This window comes from Rhamphochromis longiceps, linkage group LG7 (genome assembly GCF_057381845.1).
Source record: "Rhamphochromis longiceps isolate RC_006_pf linkage group LG7, R_longiceps_female_GT1.1, whole genome shotgun sequence".
NCBI classification, from domain to species: Eukaryota; Metazoa; Chordata; class Actinopteri; order Cichliformes; family Cichlidae; genus Rhamphochromis; species Rhamphochromis longiceps.
Window position 1 is genome coordinate 10,745,838 of NC_140563.1, and position 21,588 is coordinate 10,767,425.

The following is a 21,588-nucleotide window of genomic DNA, read 5'->3' on the forward strand; positions in this document are numbered from 1 at the left end:
TAAAGTATACATTAGGCTGACATCTGGGGCCAGAGCTGAAATTGTTCTGGGCCAGCAGTGTGTCTACAACTGGCCCGTGGCTGCACACCACCTACAGATGGCCCACATACCGCAAAGAATGACTGCCCTTTGGTGGCCCAGATCAGGTTTGCCAGAGGTAATCCACGCATGGGCCAGCACAGGACCACCAGTGTGTATGCAACTGGCCTTGTGCTGGCCCATGTGTGGGCAACCTTGGGCAAACCAGGTCTGGGCCACCAAAGGGCCGTCGTTCTTTGCGGTATGTTAGCCATATGTAAGCACATTGTGTGGGCCTGATCCGGGCCATACCAATTTTGCTATGTGGGTATGTGTATCAACTGAACACACACACGTCTAATAGCAGTCACCTTCAAAATAAAAGCAACAAAGTTGCATTGTGATTTCCCCAACCCACAAAACCCCCAGAAATCTCCGTTTTCAAAGACCTAAAATGGTGCTAATATGTGGGCAAGAGGCAAAAAGGCTATGTTTTCCAAAATACCTGTGTAGGTGCTGACCTGAAGCTATAATGTTAGCTTTTTGGCTTCTGCCATGTTGGTTTTTGAAGCAGATATTATATTATATGAACAAAAGAACAGACTGCTAATTTATTAGCTAATGCTAGCTAGATTCATAGCAAGCTATATTCATAAACTGTATGAGTGCAATGCAGCTAATCAGTGGTGAAAAAACAGAAAACACAAACACAAAAAAGTTACTCACCAAAACCGAAGTACGAACCACACAGCAAGCCATAACAGTAGCCAGTCTATTAAAGATAACACAAAAAGGATCCAGTTTAACAACTTGAGGTAGTGGATGAGGCCTAGCAGAAACTGTAGCTGCCCTTGTCAAGACAGCTATCAGCCAATGCAGACATGTACCTAGTTCAATTATCCAGTTAAGAAAGTCATTTAAAAAAAAATTTCTTAAAAAATTACCCTACTCATAGTTGTTATTAAGGGGGGAATTGTCCATAGACATTCATATTAATGTGTGTTAAGCTTTAAATATGCTTTTTAATGATGGTAAGTCGGACATTCTAACATGGGACTCTAACATGGGATAGCTGGTGAGACAGCTTTGACAGGTTTCGACAGCGAAACCTGGTTTCGACAAAGGATGTTGAAGATGGAGCTGCCAGGCCGGAGGATAAGAGCAAGACTAAAGAGAAGGTTAATGGATGTATTGAAGGAGGACATGGAGCAGGTTGGTATGACGGAGGAGGATACCAGCGATGAGGTGAGATGGAGGCAGATGATCCACTAATGCCAGCAGGTAGAAGAAGAAATAGAAGATTTATGCAAAGTAGAAAGCATTAGACTAATAAAATGCAATACCTTTTCAAAGTAAAATTATTTTTTTTTATAATGACTTTATTTCAGGTTTTATAGGAAGTTATTTGTTAGTTTTCCAGGCATGCATTGAGTAGGCTACTGTATGAAAACCCGTGGTTGTCATATAAGTGAAGTCCTGTTACTAAAAATAACATTTTCTTTGTATTCCAGGGGGTTTAATACGACTTCACTGTGTTAATAATAATCGGTTCAGCAGTTATTTCTAAGTGGGTCAGCCTAGGCTCATTGGCCACAAGGACACTGCTTAATGGGAAATGAAATCCAAAAATATAAGTTACCTTACATAAAGCACAAAACAAATATGGCAGATCCACTTCATACCCAGGATTAGTGAGAGGACTGAAGCTCTTGAGGTTTAATTAGGTTGCGAGGTTCATTGGAGGTGAGGTTGGTGAGCAGGACACGCAATAAAACTTCCTCCTCCCTCCTCCTCCTCCTCCTTCGGACTTCATAAACCAGAACACTCCATTCGCTCCTGCTTTGCGCCCCAGTGAGCATCACATTGGATTACACCGCGGAGGTCAGTGTGCCGAAGATGCAGGAAACAGAGATGATGCTGACCGTGTCGTTCATGAATACGCGACATTTTACATGTTAGAGATAATTTTGTAAAAACAAAACAACAACAAAAAGACAGACCATATTCTCGGATTTTTTTCTAATCGATTCTTTTTAACATTTCCGGTAATATCAATAATATTTTGGTTTACTGCTCCCGGACAGTGTGCCTCCGCTACCCTGTCATGTGCACCCTCCGTCCGGCGTGGCTGTGCGTGCTGCTCGGGCTCTTGCCTTTGGAGATCCAGTCCCAAGCACTGACTCCGCAGAGAACTCACAGACCCAGGTACCCGAACCCCGAAACTTTTAGGGGGATTTAAATATTTGTTTTTAAGTAAATTGTTAAATTCAGAATATCTTCTTAACTAATAACCTTAATGGAAAACAACTTTAATTTTGCTGCTTTACTTTGATGCACATTTTGTATTTTTCCTCTTTTCCCCCCATACAAGATAAAGTATAAAGCAATGTTAAAAGGTTTTGTGAGTAATTGTGAATAAATTTGCACCACATAACACCCTTTAAACTCTCTCTTTAGAAATAAAAAGCCTTTGTAAAAAGGTAACTTTGGCAAAACAATGACTACACATCACAGCATTTGAAGAAAAAAAAGAAAGAAATAAAAACATAAAAGAGAAGAAAAGGGGTCTAGTGACGGAGTAAGGTAATTCCTCTCAGTAGCAGCAGGAGGTGAGACAGAGGTGAAGGTGATTTAGTGGGATTTGGGACAAGGATACATGCGCATACCGAGGGGCCAAGCAGCAAGCAAGCAGTCTGAATAAGACACCAGCAGCTTGTAGGTTCCTTAAGAACATGTTATGATGTGGCTGCTTCAAGGCCAGCAGCACGCCGTTTAAAATTACCGTCACATGCAAACCCACAGGTCGTTACTTTGTTTTCTGCTACCTTGGTAGATCTAATCAGAGAAAACTTCTTACGCTGTTTTGTGTGTGTGAGAAAGAAAGCGTAAGGAGAGGGGTTATGCTCCCTGAGTCTAAGTTATATAAGAGGGATTTCTCCCCTTATTTGCAGCTTTTATAAAGCTTTAATCCCACATTAGTGTTAATACACCTTATCTATTGTTCGAGAGCTAAATTAGTGCAATAACAGTGTAAGATAAAAAGGCATCAAGGCAATGCATTTCATACAATTATTTTTATTTTTATTTTTTCAGAACTATTCCTGCTTGTTTATTTGATTGTTTTTCCTCAACAACACCAATAAGAATTATCAATTTGATTAAGTTGTGTAGCATTACATACTAAACATCTCTGGCTAATGGGGGTGGGGGTTGTGGGGAACCCCATCTCAAACGTCTCAGTGTGATTCAGTGCTGTTGGATGTAACGTAATATTGCTGCTGGCTCTCAGCAAAGTGAGCCTAAAGAAATAAAAGAGGAGAGAAAGAAAAATGAAAGCATCCTGCTGTAATTTTAAAAAGACAGAGCCAAAAGGAGGGAGGGGGTCGTGCTGTTAGTGAAGCTGTGGGCAACCCATAGGGACAAAAGGGTGTGTGTGTCTGTGTACACGTATGTGTCTGCATGTGTGTTCAGTCTCTCTGTGAACAGCCCCATGCTGAGCTCTAACTGGGGAAGAATGTTGGAGACGCTCCTTTTGGTCTCTCAGATTCAGGTTCACATCCTGAATCACACATGAGAGGTGAGGGAATGGGGGTTGCAATAGAAAGAAAAACACAAAAGGGGGTTCAGCTTATTACATACTGCTATCATGGAGTGTTAATTGCTGCCAGATATTATAGGCAACAATCATTTCTGTTTTCCTTCCTGTGAGTTATGACCAAATTTCATTTTAAAGCATCTCAGCTGCTCAAAAAATAACTTTTTTACAACTTTACAGTAAGTTTCATTGACGATAAGCAATCCCTCTCTGTTCTCCAGCTAGTACCGCCATTAAACAGACCAGGTGGGCAAAGAAAACTGTGACTGGGAAATGGATATCACTATCATCAGATCTTGTCAACTCATAATAAAGTCGTACTTTTAATGTAACTGGCTGTAACAAAGCCAGGGTGAGATGCTGTCTAAAGCTATCCCTTCTCACATGTAGCACACAGCAGGCGATGTGAGGTGTGTTCTCACTTCTGAAGGAAGAAGGTGAGGTTGGTGCCTAAGAAGGCAGGACACATGAGGTCCTCTCACTCTCTGTTACATATATCTAACTGCGTCTGACATTTTTGTGCTCGCATGCACCTCTGGTGGGCAGTTTCTCATCTACAAGAACTCAGGATGCAGTGAATTCATGTTCACAGCTATAAATCTACAGCCAGTGGAGACTAAGGATGCACTTTAAAGAATGCAAGATGGTTTTTCACTGCACTCTGACCCATCCACTGCTAAACAGAAAAGAAAGAGTGGTATTTATGCAAATGTCTGAATGAGGCAAGGGAATGTGCTATGAAGACGATGAAACATGGAAAGCTGATTTGTCCAGATGGCATACCTGTGGAGGTATCTCCATACCTCCACAGGTCTGGAGTCTAGGAGAGAAGACAGGAGAGTTTGCTTATTTTTGCCAGATTGTTTAACATAATCTTGAAAAATGAGAAGATGGAAAAGTTGTGTACTGAATTTCAAGAACAAGGGTGATGTTCAGAGCTATAATAACTACAGAGCCACTCACAAAGATATGAGAAAGAGCTGTTGAAGCTTGACCGAAGCTAGTAATGATTAATGAGCAGCAGTACAGCTGAAAAGGAGCAATACGGAGAAGGTCAGGAGGAGTTGCACTGTGTCCTTGTAGGTCTATAGAAAGCATGCGGAAGGGTGCCAACAGAGGAACTGTGGTACTGCATGAGGAATTTAGGAGTGACAGAGAAGAGTGTGAGAGTGTTGCAGGAAATGCATGAGGACAACGAGACAGAGGTGAGGTGCGCAGTGGGAGTTCAAGGTGGGGTTGAGCCCCGTCTATTTTGCAAAGGTGATGGAGAGGCTGACAGATGAGGTCAGGCAGGAGTCTCCGTGGACTAGGATGTTCACACATGGCATTGTGATCCATAGTGAGAGTATGGAGCTGGTGGAAAAGAGTCTAGAGTGATGTAGGTATGCTCTGGAGAGAAGAGGGAGGAAAGCCAGAGGAAGCAAGACAGAACATTTGTGTGCATGTAAAGGAGACAGGTGGAAAGGTGAAGAAGAACACCCATCCCCGTATCTTGTAGTACAGTGGATAAGCAAAACCTTTTCACCACAATGAAAATGCAGACACTAAAAATTACTGGAAGTAAAATAAAAAATAGGCATATGTGTTTACTGTATTGGTTCTTTGCTGTATATTAGCTTACCTGTATTAGATGTGTTAGAAACTAGCAAGTAGCTCAGTGGCCCAGATTTCTTGTTACTGGGAGGCAGTTTGGTGCCAAGTGCCTTTCCCTTCAGTGGCAGTTGATTTTAAACCTCACCACAGGGGGCCATTTAACCATGTATGTGTGTGAGTAAATGCACAAATGTGTGTTTTTTTGTGCAGAAAGAAAAAGAGACAGGCAACTACAGATGTCAGCACACGCATGTAAAGATGAATAAAGCCAAGAGTTTTCTTACGCTGTGTACCGCATGCATGCAAAAGTCTGCATCTCAGTTTGACAGTCACGTGTCACAGTCACGTGTTTTGACTAATTCTCCACCATGCAACATTATGCCAGTGTGTGTGTGTCTAAGTGTGCACGCTTCATTCACCATCCATTAAAACCAGTTCAGTTCACCTAGCCTAAAGTCAATGGTATAACACACAATGAATGTGTGTTCTCGTGTGTGTTGGCAGTGAGAGCTAAAGGTGTCCAGCCAGAAGAGTGATCAGAATACCAGTCAGGATTAGTTACAGGATAAAATGGTAATCTGGCCCACTTTTCACAACAAACAAACAAACATTATCTTACTTCATCCATCCCTCTGCCTTTATTCTTTGTTCCTTACATACTGAATATACAATATCATTTTTTGCAGTACAGAATTATAAGTCATGCGTAAGGCAGTGTTGTGTTTGACAAAACTATAAAAGTATTAAAGAGAATTAGGGACGATGAGGGTTTGCAGTCATTTGACTTAACCACTTGCTCCTGTCAGCAGTATAAAAGGGCTGGAATAAACAGACAATTGCTTTATTGCAAACCTTTAATTTACCTGTGCAGTATTATGTCATCGCTGGTTGCTTACATGACAAAACATACCCCCTCTTTGCACTTGAACTTTTGAGCATCTGGGAGAAAGTGGGAATTATTTTTTTCTTTTTTAAATAGAAAAGGTATTGTGATGATGTGAGGGGAAAAAAACGTGTGCAGACAGCAGGAGACTGAGAAATAAAGTACTTAAAACCCACTCAAGGGGAGTGGAGGAGGTGTAGGAGCCCCTCACCACCAATCTACATTGTGCTTTGTCACTTCCCGGAACTGTTGTGAGATTTGCCGACTTGCATACTGTTATTGATTAACCATGTCTTTTTTTTTTTTTGACTGAGCGGATGTCAGTGTCTTGGTTCTCGACTCTGTTGGTTTAAACCACTTTGGTCCGGTTGGGAGCTGGAAACAGAGCAGCCTTTAGATGTCGCTAGCAGAAATTTTAGACCGACTGGTTGCATTCTTTTTTAATTATTGACTAAAATGAACTTATCACCCTTTTAACTGTGTTTTGAAGATTAATGGGGGAAAGCAGTGCTTTAATGTTTAAGCAATGCACATAGACGGTTAGATAGCTACAGGCAGAACTACTACCTGTGCACCACTCTGTCTTTCTTTATCATCTCTTCTCAAAAATGAGACCTCAGACTGAGCACAGCAGACATTCCTGCAGTGCAACCGTGAATCCTGTAAGGCGTTTATCCAGTTTCACTGTGAAACTCAAGCAGGTGACATGCATGACTGCCAATCATCACATTTGAACAGGTATTGCTAATGTTGCGCGTTTACACAGTCACCCTTTCATATCCACACAGTTGTTCAATTTTAAATTGCTGCGTTAGGCGGGGATGAGGTTAATTGAAGTTATACTAAAGGATTCACTAAGTCTTCAGGAAATGAATCTGCACCAACGTAATGTACCCTAAAGTCATGGGGGCTCCATAGTAGAGTCAGAGATCCTTAGTTTGATCCTGAGAGGCGACATATATCCCTTTGGGGTTGCATCAATAAGGGAACCTGCCAAGTCAAACATGCAACAAACCCACTGTGACAACCCTTTGTGAATAAGGCAGCAGCTGAAAGTAGTATTATTACCCTAAAGTCACGTTTATATGACGTATGTGAATGTGATTCCCTGGAAATATTTTCTGTCTTTCTGTCTGTTTTTCTCAGGCTGAGTTTTCCCAGAACCTCTAAATTCCCAAAGTCCTTTCACCCCAGCATCGTGCCAACTGTGTCTGATCTCTCTGTCGCTGCTCACAACCAAATTACAGAGGAAGACGGACAGATCATCTGGAGGGCCTTGCTCCCACACAAAGATCCCCCGCCAAAGCCCTTTGACCTGTTGGTCGACCAAAGCCACAACGTGCTACCGGAGGTGCCAGTCTGGCAGCACGGGTCACGGGGTCGTCGCCATGCTGGTAGAGGCAGGGGCCACCCCCACCTGATGAGGGTGGGGTGTGTCCTAGGCACCTGTCAGGTTCAGAACCTCAGCCACCGTCTGTACCAGCTGATTGGACAGAGTGGGAGGGAAGACTCCTCCCCAATTAACCCCCGCAGTCCTCACAGCTATGGATAAGGCCACACCCACTCACCCACACTCAAGACAACTTCATCAACACCTGCTGGCAAATTACCCAGGTCCACTGTTACACTAACTATATGTTCAGGCTCAAAAATATCGCTACTGCTGTCATTCCTTAACAGAGCAGTTGTGGGGTTTTTTACAGCTTGGGTCTTATTTTTATAGTTTTGACTAAAACTCTCATCAGTAATAAGAACAAGGTACTCACAGAGTAAACTGTTGAACGCTTTGAATGAGGCAACATCATGAAAAAGACAACAGCAAAGACTAAGAGGCCATTTGGAAAGGTCAGAGTCCCTTGACTGGAAACAGCAGACTGCTTTTTTTTTTTTTATGTCAGAGTGCTTTGGTCACTCAGGAGTCTTTCCCAAGACAACTTCCTGCTTCAACTCATTATCACCAATTTGAGATTGAATCTATCAATTATTCTGACGAGTACATTGCTATTGTAAGCTACAGATACGATTGTCAAATCTGTAAAAATAACACTTTTTAAAGATTATTACCTGTAGTGTGGGCTACAGCATTATACCGAGCTAAAACTAGAGTCCTATATGTTTTGGCATTTACAGCACGACTATCTTTGTAACCAGACAAGCCTCTCTCAACCAATCCCTACCTGACTAATGTCTGCTGATGAATGGTTATCCTCCTCCTCTTAACTTACCTGAGCTCAGTGTTAATCCACAATGTGTCTTGAAAGCACATTTATCCCTCTCTGCTTCAGTGCAGACAGAACCCGAGAATAACCCCCAATCAAACCCAATTAACCCTTCACCCAAAAACCCACAGTGCATATGATCAGCCAAAATAACCACTAACCCTAATCCGTAATCTGTCTGTACACTTAACAGACACCGTAGCAGGTCTCAACTCTATTAAACCAGAGGGAGGACAGCCGCACTCGATATTCTCTGCATCAGTTTGAGCCTTAATTGATCATTTATAAGGCCTTACAGTGTTTTGCCTTTCACCAGCGCAGATTAAGCATGCCAGTGAATTTAGACCATCATTTTTTAAGCTTTATAGTTTGTTTTATTCTTTTCTCTCTGTGTGCACATCAGCTCATTATAACTCCCGTTTTGGTAGTTCACACAGGCTATTATTAGGAATGCATGAAAGCACTTTATTATCCTTTACATTCAATATGACTTGAATTTTAAAGGTGTGTTATTTAACTTTAAATGAATGGGTCAGTTTTGCTGTAAATATCACACTTTAGTAAATCTTTGTTTTCATATACACTCCATTCAAAGACACAAGTGTCCTTTTGTAAACCATTGTGCTGTTTTCTTCTAACACTGATGTTAAATAAAACCTTTATAGTTATTTCACCTGTCAACAGCAAATCGAGGCGTCAGTGTGAAGTTTTTTGTGAACATTTCATGCTGTATTATACTGACAATATTTTACAAATGAAGTAAAGTTACAAACCAGCATCATTTTACCCTTTTCATATCCATGTTGCCTCCTTTATTCTTTCACTATGAAACACTTTTTTGTCCATTCCTAAAAGGTGAGTGTGACTTACATTCACGTTTCATTTCCTGTACATGCACAGAACAAAGCAGATAGAGTTCAAATGTTCAGAAAAAACACACATTGTAAGTCACGTTCATAGACAAAGAGCAGAGGCAGGGGCTAATGAGGCTACCAGACTTGATCCAGCTCCTTCTACAGCCACAAATAGCTTTAGATATAAAACATATTTTACACAAGTATAATAAACCCCACGGTTTGCAACATTGCAACATCAGATGTGCCATGCTTGATCGCATGCAGGCTGTTGTTTCTCAACAGTTTTGGGAGGCATTTAATGTGGCCAATTAGATTTAAGAGTGGGCCAAGCCTCTACCACCCCCAGATACACCCCTTAAACGCAAATCAGAACTAGAAATATTTAAGCTTTTCTGAGAAGTTATCTTGTTTGTGTCCAAAAAATTATGCCCAAAAATGTTTTTTTATGCCGTACAGTATTATTAACACATAAAACAAAATGTAAAGATCTGTTGTACTCCGTGTCCTCTCCGAGGGAATGTAAAGGTTGCAAATCAAAATTCAAATCCAAATATCTCATCACAGCAAAGCGGAAAAATATGAAGGTTTTCCTGTCGTCTGTTCAGTCTTTACAATGTTCACCTTGTGACCTGGTAAAGAGGCAGGCATTTGGTTTATGTGACAGACAGCAATCAATAAAAAAAATAGAAGTCACAAAGTAACGCTTGTTTGGACATCTTTGTCAACTTTACCTCTGTTAATCTGCGTTTGAACCAGCTGATACTTGAAAGACAGGACCGTTGATACTGAAAAATCCCAAGTCAGAGCCTGCCTTCATGAGGACCAGTACCCATAGATTACAAGAAAGCAGAATTGTTTTGCTATTTAAATAGTTTGTGATATAGTTCGCAGACATGTAAATATGACAAATCTACTGTATGTAATGCATACATAGTATTAAAAACAGATCTACATATGTGTAAAAACTTTTTCCCCCCGATAATTATAAAAAAAATAAAAACAACTTAACTGTGAAAAGAAGTACTGAGTCATTCTACATAAGCCCAAACATGCAATCTGCTGATCACTGAAAAGCTCTTCCTGGAACGGACAGACACTCTGACATACAAAAACACACAAACAAGGCCAACGTGCAACACAGGGTACCCCATTACATAAAATTTGGTTAAAGTGTGACAGGACATTGCTGTAAACCTAGCCCCCAATGCACGTCAAAAAGGTTACAGTTTGAACCAGGAGGATATATATGGGCAGGCGGACAGTGACCACCAGAGCATCGACGCATCACAACCCATCACAACCCAACAGTAACTGTGATTTCACCTATCAGCCATGAGGATCATTAACATTGTAAGTGTAATTTTTGCCCATTCACACCATTCATTTGAAAGCAGAGTTGCTGCATAGCTTTGTAAAATCTGAAAATGTACTTTTTACTGCTCAAAGGGTCCGGACCCGTCTCTGGCATATCGGCCAAATTTGGAGACAAGTAAGGCGAAAGACAAGGAAGACTACAGAAACTTTGAGGTAATTAAACAAACCAGCTTAATTCCACATTAATTTATGAGTTGAAGGAAAAAACTGAGGTTATAATTACAGGCAGACATAACTGCTTTAAGTTAAAAAAAAAAAAAAAAGCTGAGCTTCAGAGTGAGCCAAAACTTAAGCAAAATATCAAAATGTGCCTAACACTAACCCAAGGCTGACCACAAGGGGAGTTCAGGTTCTTATTTTCTACTCAATAGAGTCTGACTTCTGGCTAATTTGATCAGTTCTGTAACAGCAGATCATTCACTCAGTTCATTTAGTCATTCACTGAGTTTAAGCTTCCACAGTGGGGTCAACTCACTGAAAGATAGTTGAGTTTTTATCAGCAGAGGCTGACACAGTTCTGCATATGTCATCAGATTTTTAACTAATCAAACATTACAGTCTAATGCAGATTTTCCGAGAAGCTCATTGATTTGATGGTCTGATCTAACTAAACAACTATGTAACCCAGTGTTAAAAACGGGATTAAAAGTATAAATATTCATACTCTCACAATGGGAATAAATATTGATAAAAACAAAGTTAATTATAATAAATACTGATAAAAAAGCATGTAAATATAAGTTTAATTAATATGTACATATGTATATGTAATATATAAATGGTGTGGGGGCAGAACTTAGTCCTTTAGAGTGTGTTTGTTAGATCCACTGAGCGACCAATCATTGGCCGGTGTTGTGCCAAAAACTGATTGCTTGTATTTAAACTGCTATAAATAACTTGTTGATCTACAATATGTGAAACATATGTCAAATATATCTCTCGTGAATTATATCAAGTCCTCTTAACCAACAAACAACATTCCTGTAACAAGGTAGAAGCCACAATCACTTTTTGGCAGGGACTTTTATGTATCCTTTATTTATGCAGTTAAAAAAATTATTGTTTATTGTAAGTGGACAAAAGGAAGCTGATTGATTACAATTAAGTACAATAACACAGCTACAAAGATAATTGAGAAACAGGTAATTTTTTAAAATTTTGTATATAACCCCTTTGCAATACCTGTTCACCGAAGTCTATTTAGCAACATACGTAACGATATTACACATAAAAAAACACACGGAAACATTGGAAATCAGTTTTTGCTTTTGAGAATCTGTTGGTGTTGGTCTGTGTTTTCAGAGCGGAAACCTAATTGACCGTGTCTTCAACACGTACAGCCTGATGCACACCTATCAAACAGTGGAGTTTGTAAACCAAAAGGTGAGAAAATTAGAAGGAAAAAAAAAAACAGTGAGTAAAACCTGGTACAAAGAGAACATTTTAAAAAAGAGACCTGGATATTAAAAATAAGGTCTGTCACTGTGTGAAATGATCAGTTACAGATTCATGAATGGCAGCTTTTAGTCAATCACACTGAACTTGTGCGACCTCTGGATTTGCCTCTGGATGAGCAAACTTGACTCAGACTGAGCAAACAAAAAAGAAAGAGGTCTGAATCACAGACCAGTCTCTGGCCTTAACATTGTTTACTTAACCTAATTCTCCTCACAAAGTTATACATTGAATATATTGTCATATATTTGACAACATGATGTGCTTTTGCTTTATTATAAACGGCAGAATATTAGTGTTAACTGCTGAATAGCATCGTGTCTGTGAAGGTTCTCAGTCATCCAGGTCATCGTAGTCAAAGGAGCTTGCAAAGAAAAGCGTCTGGACTTCTTTAAGTTGCTTGAAGACGTTTCACCTCTCATCCAAGAAGCTTCTTCAGTTCTAAGGTCAAATGGTGGAGAGTCCCAGATTTAAACCTAGTGGGAGTATCCCCCCACAGAGGGAAAAAAGGACCCCCTGATGATCCTCTAATCGCCTGAGCCAAGGTGTGGAACTGGGTGTGGGTCCCAATCAGCCAGGGTTTCGGGTGAGCTCATTGTGAAACCTGGCCCCACCTTATCATGAGAATTCCTGAGGTCAGATGGCCCAGGATGTGCGTGGTCGTTAAGGCGTCTAGGGGAGGGAACTCAAAACTGGATTATAGATGGCAGACAGTTGGTGTCGTAAACCACCGCCTCTGTTCAAAGATGGTCGCTCACAGTGGACATAGATGGCTTCTTTCAAACCATCTGTCCTCTCTGTCCAAAATGTGAACATTGGCATCCTCGAAAGAGTGACCTTTGTCCTTTAGATGCAGATGGACTGCTGAGTCTTGTCCTGTGGAGGTGGCTCTTCTGTGTTGTGCCATGCGCTTGTGAAGTGGCTGTTTGGTCTCTCCAATGTAGAGGTCTGGGCATTCCTCGCTGCACTGTACAGCATACACCACATTGTTAAGTCTGTGTTTTGGAGTTTTGTCTTTTGGGTGAACCAGTTTCTGTCTGAGTGTGTTGCTGGGTCTGAAATGCACCGGGATGTCATGCTTGGAGAAAACTCTCCTGAGTTTTTCTGATACACCGGCAACCTTTACATGCGTGTGTTCCTTCACACGCATGTGCAAGGAACACACGCATGCAAAGGAAGCACTCAAAACGTGCAGCTATCCTAAATGGGCGTTCTTAAAGTCAGCAAAGAGGCACAGAAAAGAAGATCAGACACCAGCGAGGGAGGATAAGAAAGACAGACACAACAACATTGTCATCCCCTATGTAGCCGGTGTATCAGAAAAACTCAGGAGAGTTTTCTCCAAGCATGACATCCCAGTGTATTTCAGACCCAGCAACATGCTGTGGGGAGACACTCCCACTAGGTTTAAATCTGGGACTCCCCACCATTTGACCTTAGAACTGAAGAAGCTTCTCGGATGAGAGGTGAAACGTCTTCAAGCAACTTAAAGAAGTCCAGACGCTTTTCTTTGCAAGCTCCTTTGACCGCTGAATAGCATCACTTCTATCTGTTCACCAGAGCATTTTTCACACACCGCTTGGAGTTATTTAACTGTCTAATATTGATGCAGCACACTGAATGGAACGGTTGTAACCACACCCGGATGGGGATGATGGATGCCATCATGTCTCTAGACCAGCTTGTGGATGAGTCTGATCCCGATGTGGACTTCCCCAACTCCTTCCACGCTTTCCAGACTGCTGAAGGCATCCGCCAAGAACACCCAGACAAAGGTAAAGTGCAGAGAGAGAATCAGAAATGCACCGAGACTGTGGAAAAGCTCATGCTATAGAGTAAATATCTTGTACTTACTGTACCTCTCAGAATGGTTCCAGCTGGTTGGTCTGATCCATGATGTCGGAAAGATCATGGCTCTCTGGGATGAACCGCAGGTGAGGGATAGGTCCAAGATAGGTAAAGCTGGCACAGCAGATTCATCTGTTCAAAGTTTTCAGAGCTGCTTTTCCTCAAACGGAAGTTTTAACACAGTTGTGTTCATTTAGTTTATTGCTCATTATTGTTATTATTACTATATAAATCCCATTTGTTTCATGTTTAATTTTAATAGGTTTCTAAGGTAACTGTCTGTGTCTCTGTGTCCTGTAGTGGGCTGTAGTGGGCGACACTTTCCCCGTTGGCTGCAAATTTCAAAACTCCATTGTGTTCAGAAACAACACCTTCCTGAAAAATCCAGATGACAATAATCCCAAATACAAGTTAGTATTCTGACGTTGACTCTGCGAATTTCACAAAATAATTGCACATATTTTACAGATGAGAACATTGGAAAAAAAAGTTAACGAAGTGTGCTTGAAAGCAAACTGCTCAGTGGACATAAAAACACACATCTGCATCTGTTCAGTCCACAGTTGGTGTTAATCAGCTGACCAAAAAATTTTTTTTATTTGTGCTATTGAAAATATGCTCCTTGTAAAATTATGACTGCTGACAGTAAATTGTAGTCTAATTATTAAAAGTGCAGGGAGTTGATCCTGTTATGTTTTTTCCCCCTTTAGCACTGAGTTTGGGATCTACGAACCAAACTGTGGCCTTGACAATGTCCTCATGTCCTGGGGCCACGATGGTAAGAAGCATCATCAGCCACGCATGACTTAAATTATTTTTAAAAGTTCTACTACTATAGAAGAGCATTTATCTATTACACTGTGATCTACACCCTTGCGTTCTTGTCTTCAGAGTATCTCTATAGAGTTATGAAGTTCAACAAGTGCCTCATCCCAGAGGAGGTGAGTTAATTATTACCTTAAATTGTTTTTATCGGGGGCAATTAGCTTTATAGTTGGCACAAAAGTGTTAGGCAACAGGAAAGTCTTGGCTCTGAATTAACAGCTTAAACACTAATTCCTCTTTTCCTCTGACATGGTGCCAGTTCTGCTTGGTGCTCTTTGAGAACCAGGGTAGATTTCAGCAGGTTTAAGAACCAAACATTTAATTGGATTAATTTGTGGGGAAAGACTGATTGCAACTCCAACACAACCGGAGTAAAGGTCAAAGATTAGGCATCAGAACAAAAGGGGTAGAATAGAAGAATTAGTGGATAAATCCCGATTATAGTGGAAAAAATACATTTGTTTTTTCCATGCATACAGTGACTGGAGACACCTCTAATTTGTGTCTCCCTCCAGGGCTTATACATGATTCGCTTCCATTCCTTCTACCCCTGGCACTCCCATGGAGATTACATGCATCTGTGCAACGATAAAGACTTGAAGATGCTGCCCTGGGTCAAAGAGTTCAAGTGAGTATCTTAAACACACATGTAAAATGTGTTCAGTCAAGTTTTGCACCCAGGACTTAACTCTGATTCATCTACAGCAAATTTGACCTGTACACAAAAACCACTGATCTGCCTGACGTCAACAACCTGAAGGTGTACTACCGGTCTCTGATTGACAAGTACTGTCCTGGAGTACTGCAGTGGTAAAACGGACCAAAAGGAACGCTTAAAAAGAAAAATCAACGACAACACTGTTAGAAATCGGTTAGTGGAATGATTTTCTATATTGTGACACTCTGACTAAATGTATAGCTGGACTTGGTGTCTTTCTGTATATAGTTTAGTTTTTACTGGATAAATCAATCTTATTTTGTATATTCTAATCATTATAATAATGCCTATTTTATACAATAAAGCATGTACAAATCAAAATTTCACTTTTATTGTACTGTTACATATATATAAAAAGATTTCAAAACACTACAGTGTTCCATGTGTTTAATTTGAAATCTTAAACAAAAACAAAACCCAAAACACACGTTTGTAGAAAAGGGGAAAAGTGCTTGTGTGATTTAGTTCTGTACATACAGCAAGACGCAAACAGCACAGGCGGGAGACAAACTGTGCCGAACAGTAGCGTCAACGCTAGACAAACCAGAGCCCACATCATCGTTTCTCGTTTCATTCTACATGATTTGTTTGTTTTTTTTAAACTGGGTTTCTCCAGGTGTTCAGCTGTATATGTCAGAACTGACAAGGAAGGCATTAAAATGTTTAAAAAACTTCTGCAAAGTGATGAAGCAGAAATACAGAGAGATACAGTGTGGTGCAGTGAAGTGTTGGTGAAACAAGGCAGGCATGTTGTTAACGAGTGGCTGATCGGGAAACACAAAAATACAGAAAACATCTTCTTTGGTCATCTTGGTAACATTTTATAAAGGCAGACGTGATAACAGTCTACGATGGATTACCAGTAGCTTTTTCAAGGCCCTCATCTTTTTTCTATCCTTTCTTCATCCTCATCTTCTTCATCAACTTCGCTCTCCTCTTCTCCCTCCTCTTCCACCTCATCTTCACTGTCTGCTTCTTTGTCAGCCTCCTCATCTGCCTGCTGTTCATCAGACTTCTCATGATGGTCTGAAGAAGAGCCGTCGGCCGCATTTTCAGTACGATCGGTCGCTGTGGCCTTGTGAGCGTCTGAAGGCTTCTCTGCATCTTTGCTTTTATGTCGCAATCCCTGAAGTAGACAGAAGGTGGCACTGCAGGCAATCAGGGTCCAGATAAGTGTGTGCGCAGGGACACCTCTGACCTGAGAGCGCACCCACCTCACCGCTTGGGCAACAGTGGTGTTGGACAAACGGCGCGGAGGAGACTTGTCCTATAAACAGAAATCAGTGTGGATCAGTGGTGGTGCTAACACTGGATCTTTTGAGCTGGAAAACTAAGGCTTGTGTTTTTATTACATCACATCACCAATCATGTTAGTTTTGTTTTCACACTGAAATTATGAAACCGACTGCTTCCTATACTGGCATACGTCATGGACATGTAGTCTAATTCATGCAGGAAAATAGAACTGCATGCCGCATCTCATTTTCACCCTCCCCCACACTTTTGACCACTTGTAATATTCTCTACAACTCATCTGAAAAGGATGACACACTGGTGTACAGTGGGTCCTCTTTTCTCTTCTGACTGGTCTGCCTTTTTTGTCCCAGGGAGGGCTTCAAACACAAAAATCTGGTTCTGTGGAACAACTATCCAGAAGCCTAAATCTAATCAGGAGCGAACATTAAGCTCTTCGAATACAGGAAAGCATTTTCGAGAGTTACCTTAAGTCCATATTGGTTGAGCATGCCCTCTAGGAAACTGTTTCCCAGATGCACTATGGGATAGAACTCCTCATCATAGACCCTCCTCCACCAGCGCTCTGGGAAAGAGCTGCAAACAAAGAGTCGGTGAGGTCTAGTTTTAGGATAAAATAAGTAAACCTGCATTAAATTTAGTATGCATGTCTAAAGTCACTTTTTTTTTTTTTTTTAAACACCAGAAAATGAAATAAAGGAATAAATCAAGCCGTGAAATGTTTCCAGTGAAGTTTCTTCAATGCATGCAAACACAATGAAGCACGAGGAGAACCAGAGAGCACTGACCCGTCAGCCTTTGATTCGGTAAACCAGTATCTGTAGCGGTGAGCTCGCAGATAGGCAGGCGGCTGCTGGTGAAATGGATACTGGGATACATCCGACTGGATCAGTTCAACAACTGCAGAACACAAAGCAAACTTTAAGAGAACTGTTTGTTCCTGACCAAGGTAATTGAGCACTGTAGAATAGTCTAAGTCAAGACTAAGGTAGAACAGAAAACTTGTAACATGGATCTCTGGTGGATTTTTATTTGCCTCCTGCTACTTTTTCTTTTGATTGCACCACCTTTGAAAATACCATAAAATGTGGCTTTCAAATAAAACCGTATAAACAAACAACATGGGATTTTTTCCCCCTAATTTGATTAACTGAACTTCCCATTAAGCAGCTGCACAAGGAAAATGCAGCTCTCCGCTCTACGTGTTCATACCGTCTCTTTTTCCTTGCAGGAGTCTGTACATCAGGCTGGTGAACCATGGAGATTGCGTATTGGGCCCAAGAGCAGCAAACCACATTTGCCAGTCCAGCCTGGGCTGATGGGGTGTCAGCACAGGAGGAGGTGCACTCAGATTCCCTGGCTTATACATGAACTCAATCTCCTATAAAGAAAAAAAGATTTAAATGAAAATAAGTTAATGTTATGAAATATGCAGTTTTCCTAATTTACAAATTAGAGAATTTTACATCTTGTTTAAGTTCTCACCGTCCATGTGACCCCATCACTGCTTCCCTCAATGACAACCTCGGGTCGCCCGCCAACTCCGGTCATCCTTCTGAACAAACCGTACGAGTTGACTACCTGATAGCGATCAACCATCTCATAGGCTTGGCGCACTCCTGGCCACAACCTGGAGTTGGAATCGTACTCTATGAAGGTAAACGGCACCTGAAAGAGAATCAGGCGATTTACAGCTGATCGCTTATGAGCTTTATCAGTTCCCATGTTTCCAACAGAACTCACCAGGCTGACAGCGAACATTGAAGCTGCAGCCCCTGCGAACACCGTCCACTGGACCGTTCCCCAAAACCTCTTAAAGAAACCAGACACACACGCACACCTAGAAATAAAAGTTAGATGTTAAGTTGCACAACATCTAAAAGGCAACTGCTCAACAAGCAACACATCACAACCATTTATAGGTCAATCTTACCTGAAGAGAGAGGTAACCATCTCCCAGGTGAGTGAGAGGACACCGATCCAGATACAGGGAATAGTGACGGTCTTCAGAAACAGGTTAAACTGGTGGTATGTAAATGCTGCCAAGGACATTTTAAGGAACATGAAAAAAGAGAAGCAAAATTGGTTACAGGCACATAAAAAGAAAAAAAAAAAGAAACACTCACCTGTCCGCGAGGAGATGCCTTTCTTAGCTGTATCCAGCTGCAGGTCAAAGCAGATGATTGTTCCAACAATCAGCAGAGCCCAGACCACCAGCTCCAGCAGGTAACACAGCCACGACCACAGCTTTGAGTCTAAATACAGTGGAGAGAGAGAGTGAGCAAAGTTTGTCCTCAATATTTCTTTTAGTCTGAAGGAAGTTGAGATAAAACAAAATGTGCATTCTTCGTGACAAACAGCTACGCCTTAGCCTACGAAACATCGCCTGGGCTGCAGCTGTGCAATGAAGTTTCATACCATCATTCCCGTTATCAGTCTTGTATGCCTTGCGCAACCAGAAATAGACATGGCGATCATCCAGAAGTGACAGACAGAGGGTCACAGTCAGCAGGTTGAAGAAGTTGTAGTTGCCAGACAAAATGATGAAGACTTGAAGCAGCACCTACACGAGGAGAGAAAACAGACTGATTTCATTTTAGAGCCAACATTGAAGTTGATAATACTGCAGGTGAAACTAAAGCAAAACGTGAAAAAATTCATTTCTTTTCACCTGCAAGTAAAAAGCTCCAAGTCGGAGCCTCCGCAGTGGACTGAAGAACAGGAACGGAACAGCGATCTCGATAACGAAGGCTCCCACCACGCTCAGCTTCTGCCAGCACACCGGCAACTGGTGGGCAAACCAGGCCAGAGGGGTTGGGATACACTGAGTCTCGTAGTGATACGTGAGGGCTGCTCAACACACAGCAAAAAGAGGGAGAGAGTAATCAGATGGAGGAAAATGACAGAATGAAATGGGAAAAGAAAACATGACACCACTGTGTAAAGACAGCATAAATGGCATCCATACAGTCACTCATCCGTACCTGTGAGGCCCCACCAGGTGGGACAACGTGAGGTTAGCTTCACCACCCCGGATGCAAACATGAGTCTGAAGAGCAGCCAGCGAGTAAGCCAGAAGGTGACACGATCGTGCTCTCTGACCCCTCGTGACCCTCCGATTAAAGTCAGGGGAGCAACAAGGATACAGAGGAACCCCGTCTCTAGGAGCAGGTTGTCCCTGAAAAGCAAGCAATCAAAGCAAGAGGAGAGACTAGTAAGAAATTGCATCTACAACAGTGTTGCACAGCAGCAGAGACCTTGCAGCACACTGATAAAATGATCTCCTTTAAGCAGCTGCTGTTTTAGAAGCTGTGTGGTATTCAGGAAAAAAATGAACTGCATTGCACTCACCACTGGAAGTAGAGGAAAACCTGGCCTACCTGTAACAGACAAAAGTTTAGTGAGAAATACTGTGACAGGAAAAAACAGAAGAGCGCATTACCACCGTGCAAAATCACCTCATACATAGACAGGTACAAGACCCAGAGGCAGAAGAACACCACACTGTCTCGAAAAGCCTCCACCAGCGTGGCAGCAAGGCTCAGTGCCGCACCGATAAGACACAGCAGCTCCATGGCAGTGTGAGTGTCCAGGCCAAGCCGAGGTCCCAGCCACAACAGCGTGGGAGAGGAGAGCAGCTGCTCCACCAGAGGCTTCCCGCTGTATCGCAGCTGCCAGCGGGCAGGGAGCAGCCCCTCATTTCCATACAGACCTGCACACAAACACGGAAAGCAACAGTACTGATTATGCTGGTGGTGAGCAGTGGATTCATTATGTTACTCTTTTTAATGAATTTTACTTCTCAGTGCTGGAGATTATAATCTGAGTCATTATAATCTGGTGACCTGCTGGGTGGAATCGAAAAATAACAACACTGGTCATACATATGTGATGCAGTTCTATAAGTAAAATGAATGAAAATATTTTATTATAACCACCAGTTCTTAACAAGTTTAACAATGTTGCAAATGTATGTACTATGGCGTAAAAATTAACGAAAATAAACAGTAGTAACCTTTGCAGTGGAAAGTCATGTTGCCATTGCGACTAAATTAAAAAATAGCCCAAATACATTTCCTTTCAAATATGGGCGGAGGAAATTTTTTTTTTTTTTAACTTAACTGGGCTGCAGAGATACCCCTTACATTAAAAACATAGTTCGGGTGTGCTGTGACTCAAAATGCCACCGTATGTCTTTTTTTTTTACAACAGGTTGCTTGTAAATTTGGCCCAGTTGCAGGCTGACCGTGCCCGGGATGAAGAAACTTCCAGGCGGTTCTTCACCACGTCTAACGGCGTGGAAAGCAGAGGAACGGACACACAGGAAGCGCCAAGTTCCCAGCTAACAGGCTAACACATAACATTAAGGGAAGTCAGCTAGTCGCTTCTTGGGCTGCAGAGTTGAGAGGCTCACCTGGTATCTGCACGTAGAGGGAAACAAAAGCAGTCAAGTAGATGACCGCCATGCACCAGAGGAACATGCGGCGTGGCAGAACAACTTCCCCCATGTTTGACCGACTCCCGTTCTGCTTTTTTACCCCTTCACCTATCGCTGCTACTCCTGTGGAAGCTGGGAGCGGGATTTCACGTAGCTGGGGGACACGTAGAAACGAGCTGCTTACGCTAAATTCACCCGAATGGTCGCTAGGTGCCGCTGCAGGTGGCTTGAACGGTGTGGTGCGTTAAAGGTACACGGGAATTTAGATATATAACCCGATTTAAGGATTAGCTTGTTTCTGACGATCAGATCATAATTAATAAAATACATTTTACAAGAACAAATCAATGTCGTATACATTTATTTTTTATATTTTCATATAGCTGATATTTTTCATCACTTATTTCGAGGGATACCTCACGTTTATTCTATGAAGCTGAATGCAAAATAAACAAAACGATACAAACAGAAGAATAAACTTTGAAAATGTTTAAAATAAAATAAAACGCAG

At 41.7% G+C, this 21,588-nt stretch overlaps 3 protein-coding genes across 3 annotated transcripts; 2 read left to right on the forward strand and 1 right to left on the reverse strand.

The window, feature by feature from the left end:
- The first annotated feature begins 1,914 nt into the window (after positions 1–1,914).
- On the forward strand, positions 1,915–8,942 carry adm2b (adrenomedullin 2b). Its single transcript, XM_085412118.1, has 3 exons — positions 1,915–1,972; positions 2,103–2,223; positions 7,236–8,942. The coding sequence occupies exons 1-3, from the start codon at positions 1,915–1,917 to the stop codon at positions 7,639–7,641; spliced, it is 585 nt and encodes a 194-aa protein (XP_085268244.1). The 3' UTR covers positions 7,642–8,942.
- A 1,451-nt stretch (positions 8,943–10,393) lies between these two features.
- Positions 10,394–15,719, forward strand: miox (myo-inositol oxygenase). The gene is made up of 10 exons (XM_085412116.1): positions 10,394–10,515; positions 10,612–10,692; positions 11,842–11,922; positions 13,607–13,769; positions 13,861–13,928; positions 14,143–14,252; positions 14,553–14,620; positions 14,734–14,783; positions 15,183–15,295; positions 15,373–15,719. The coding sequence occupies exons 1-10, from the start codon at positions 10,498–10,500 to the stop codon at positions 15,479–15,481; spliced, it is 861 nt and encodes a 286-aa protein (XP_085268242.1). The 5' UTR covers positions 10,394–10,497; the 3' UTR covers positions 15,482–15,719.
- Positions 15,720–15,755: 36 nt separating this feature from the next.
- lmf2a (lipase maturation factor 2a) lies at positions 15,756–21,259 on the reverse strand. Its single transcript, XM_085412115.1, has 14 exons — positions 21,054–21,259; positions 20,098–20,351; positions 19,991–20,019; positions 19,624–19,817; positions 19,311–19,489; positions 19,058–19,202; positions 18,766–18,894; positions 18,573–18,678; positions 18,383–18,479; positions 18,125–18,307; positions 17,852–18,020; positions 17,428–17,539; positions 17,107–17,215; positions 15,756–16,652 (listed from the first exon to the last, which is right to left on the reverse strand). The coding sequence occupies exons 1-14, from the start codon at positions 21,145–21,147 to the stop codon at positions 16,266–16,268; spliced, it is 2,187 nt and encodes a 728-aa protein (XP_085268241.1). The 5' UTR covers positions 21,148–21,259; the 3' UTR covers positions 15,756–16,265.
- Positions 21,260–21,588: the final 329 nt, after the last annotated feature.

Bases quoted from the DNA above. Each gene is read 5' to 3' on its own strand.
- adm2b (XM_085412118.1), top strand. From the start codon at position 1,915: ATGCAGGAAACAGAGATGATGCTGACCGTGTCGTTCATGAATACGCGA. The intron at 1,973-2,102 runs GTTAGAGATAAT...GCTCCCGGACAG, and splicing joins GAATACGCGACATTTTACAT to TGTGCCTCCGCTACCCTGTC. The intron at 2,224-7,235 runs GTACCCGAACCC...TGTTTTTCTCAG, and splicing joins CAGAGAACTCACAGACCCAG to GCTGAGTTTTCCCAGAACCT.
- miox (XM_085412116.1), top strand. The intron at 11,923-13,606 runs GTGAGAAAATTA...ATATTGATGCAG, and splicing joins TGGAGTTTGTAAACCAAAAG to CACACTGAATGGAACGGTTG. The intron at 15,296-15,372 runs GTGAGTATCTTA...ATTCATCTACAG, and splicing joins CCCTGGGTCAAAGAGTTCAA to CAAATTTGACCTGTACACAA.
- lmf2a (XM_085412115.1), bottom strand. From the start codon at position 21,147: ATGGGGGAAGTTGTTCTGCCACGCCGCATGTTCCTCTGGTGCATGGCG. The intron at 17,216-17,427 runs GTCAGTGCTCTC...CTTTGTTTGCAG, and splicing joins ACCGAATCAAAGGCTGACGG to CTCTTTCCCAGAGCGCTGGT. The intron at 16,653-17,106 runs GTAACTCTCGAA...TTCTGTTTATAG, and splicing joins TCAACCAATATGGACTTAAG to GACAAGTCTCCTCCGCGCCG.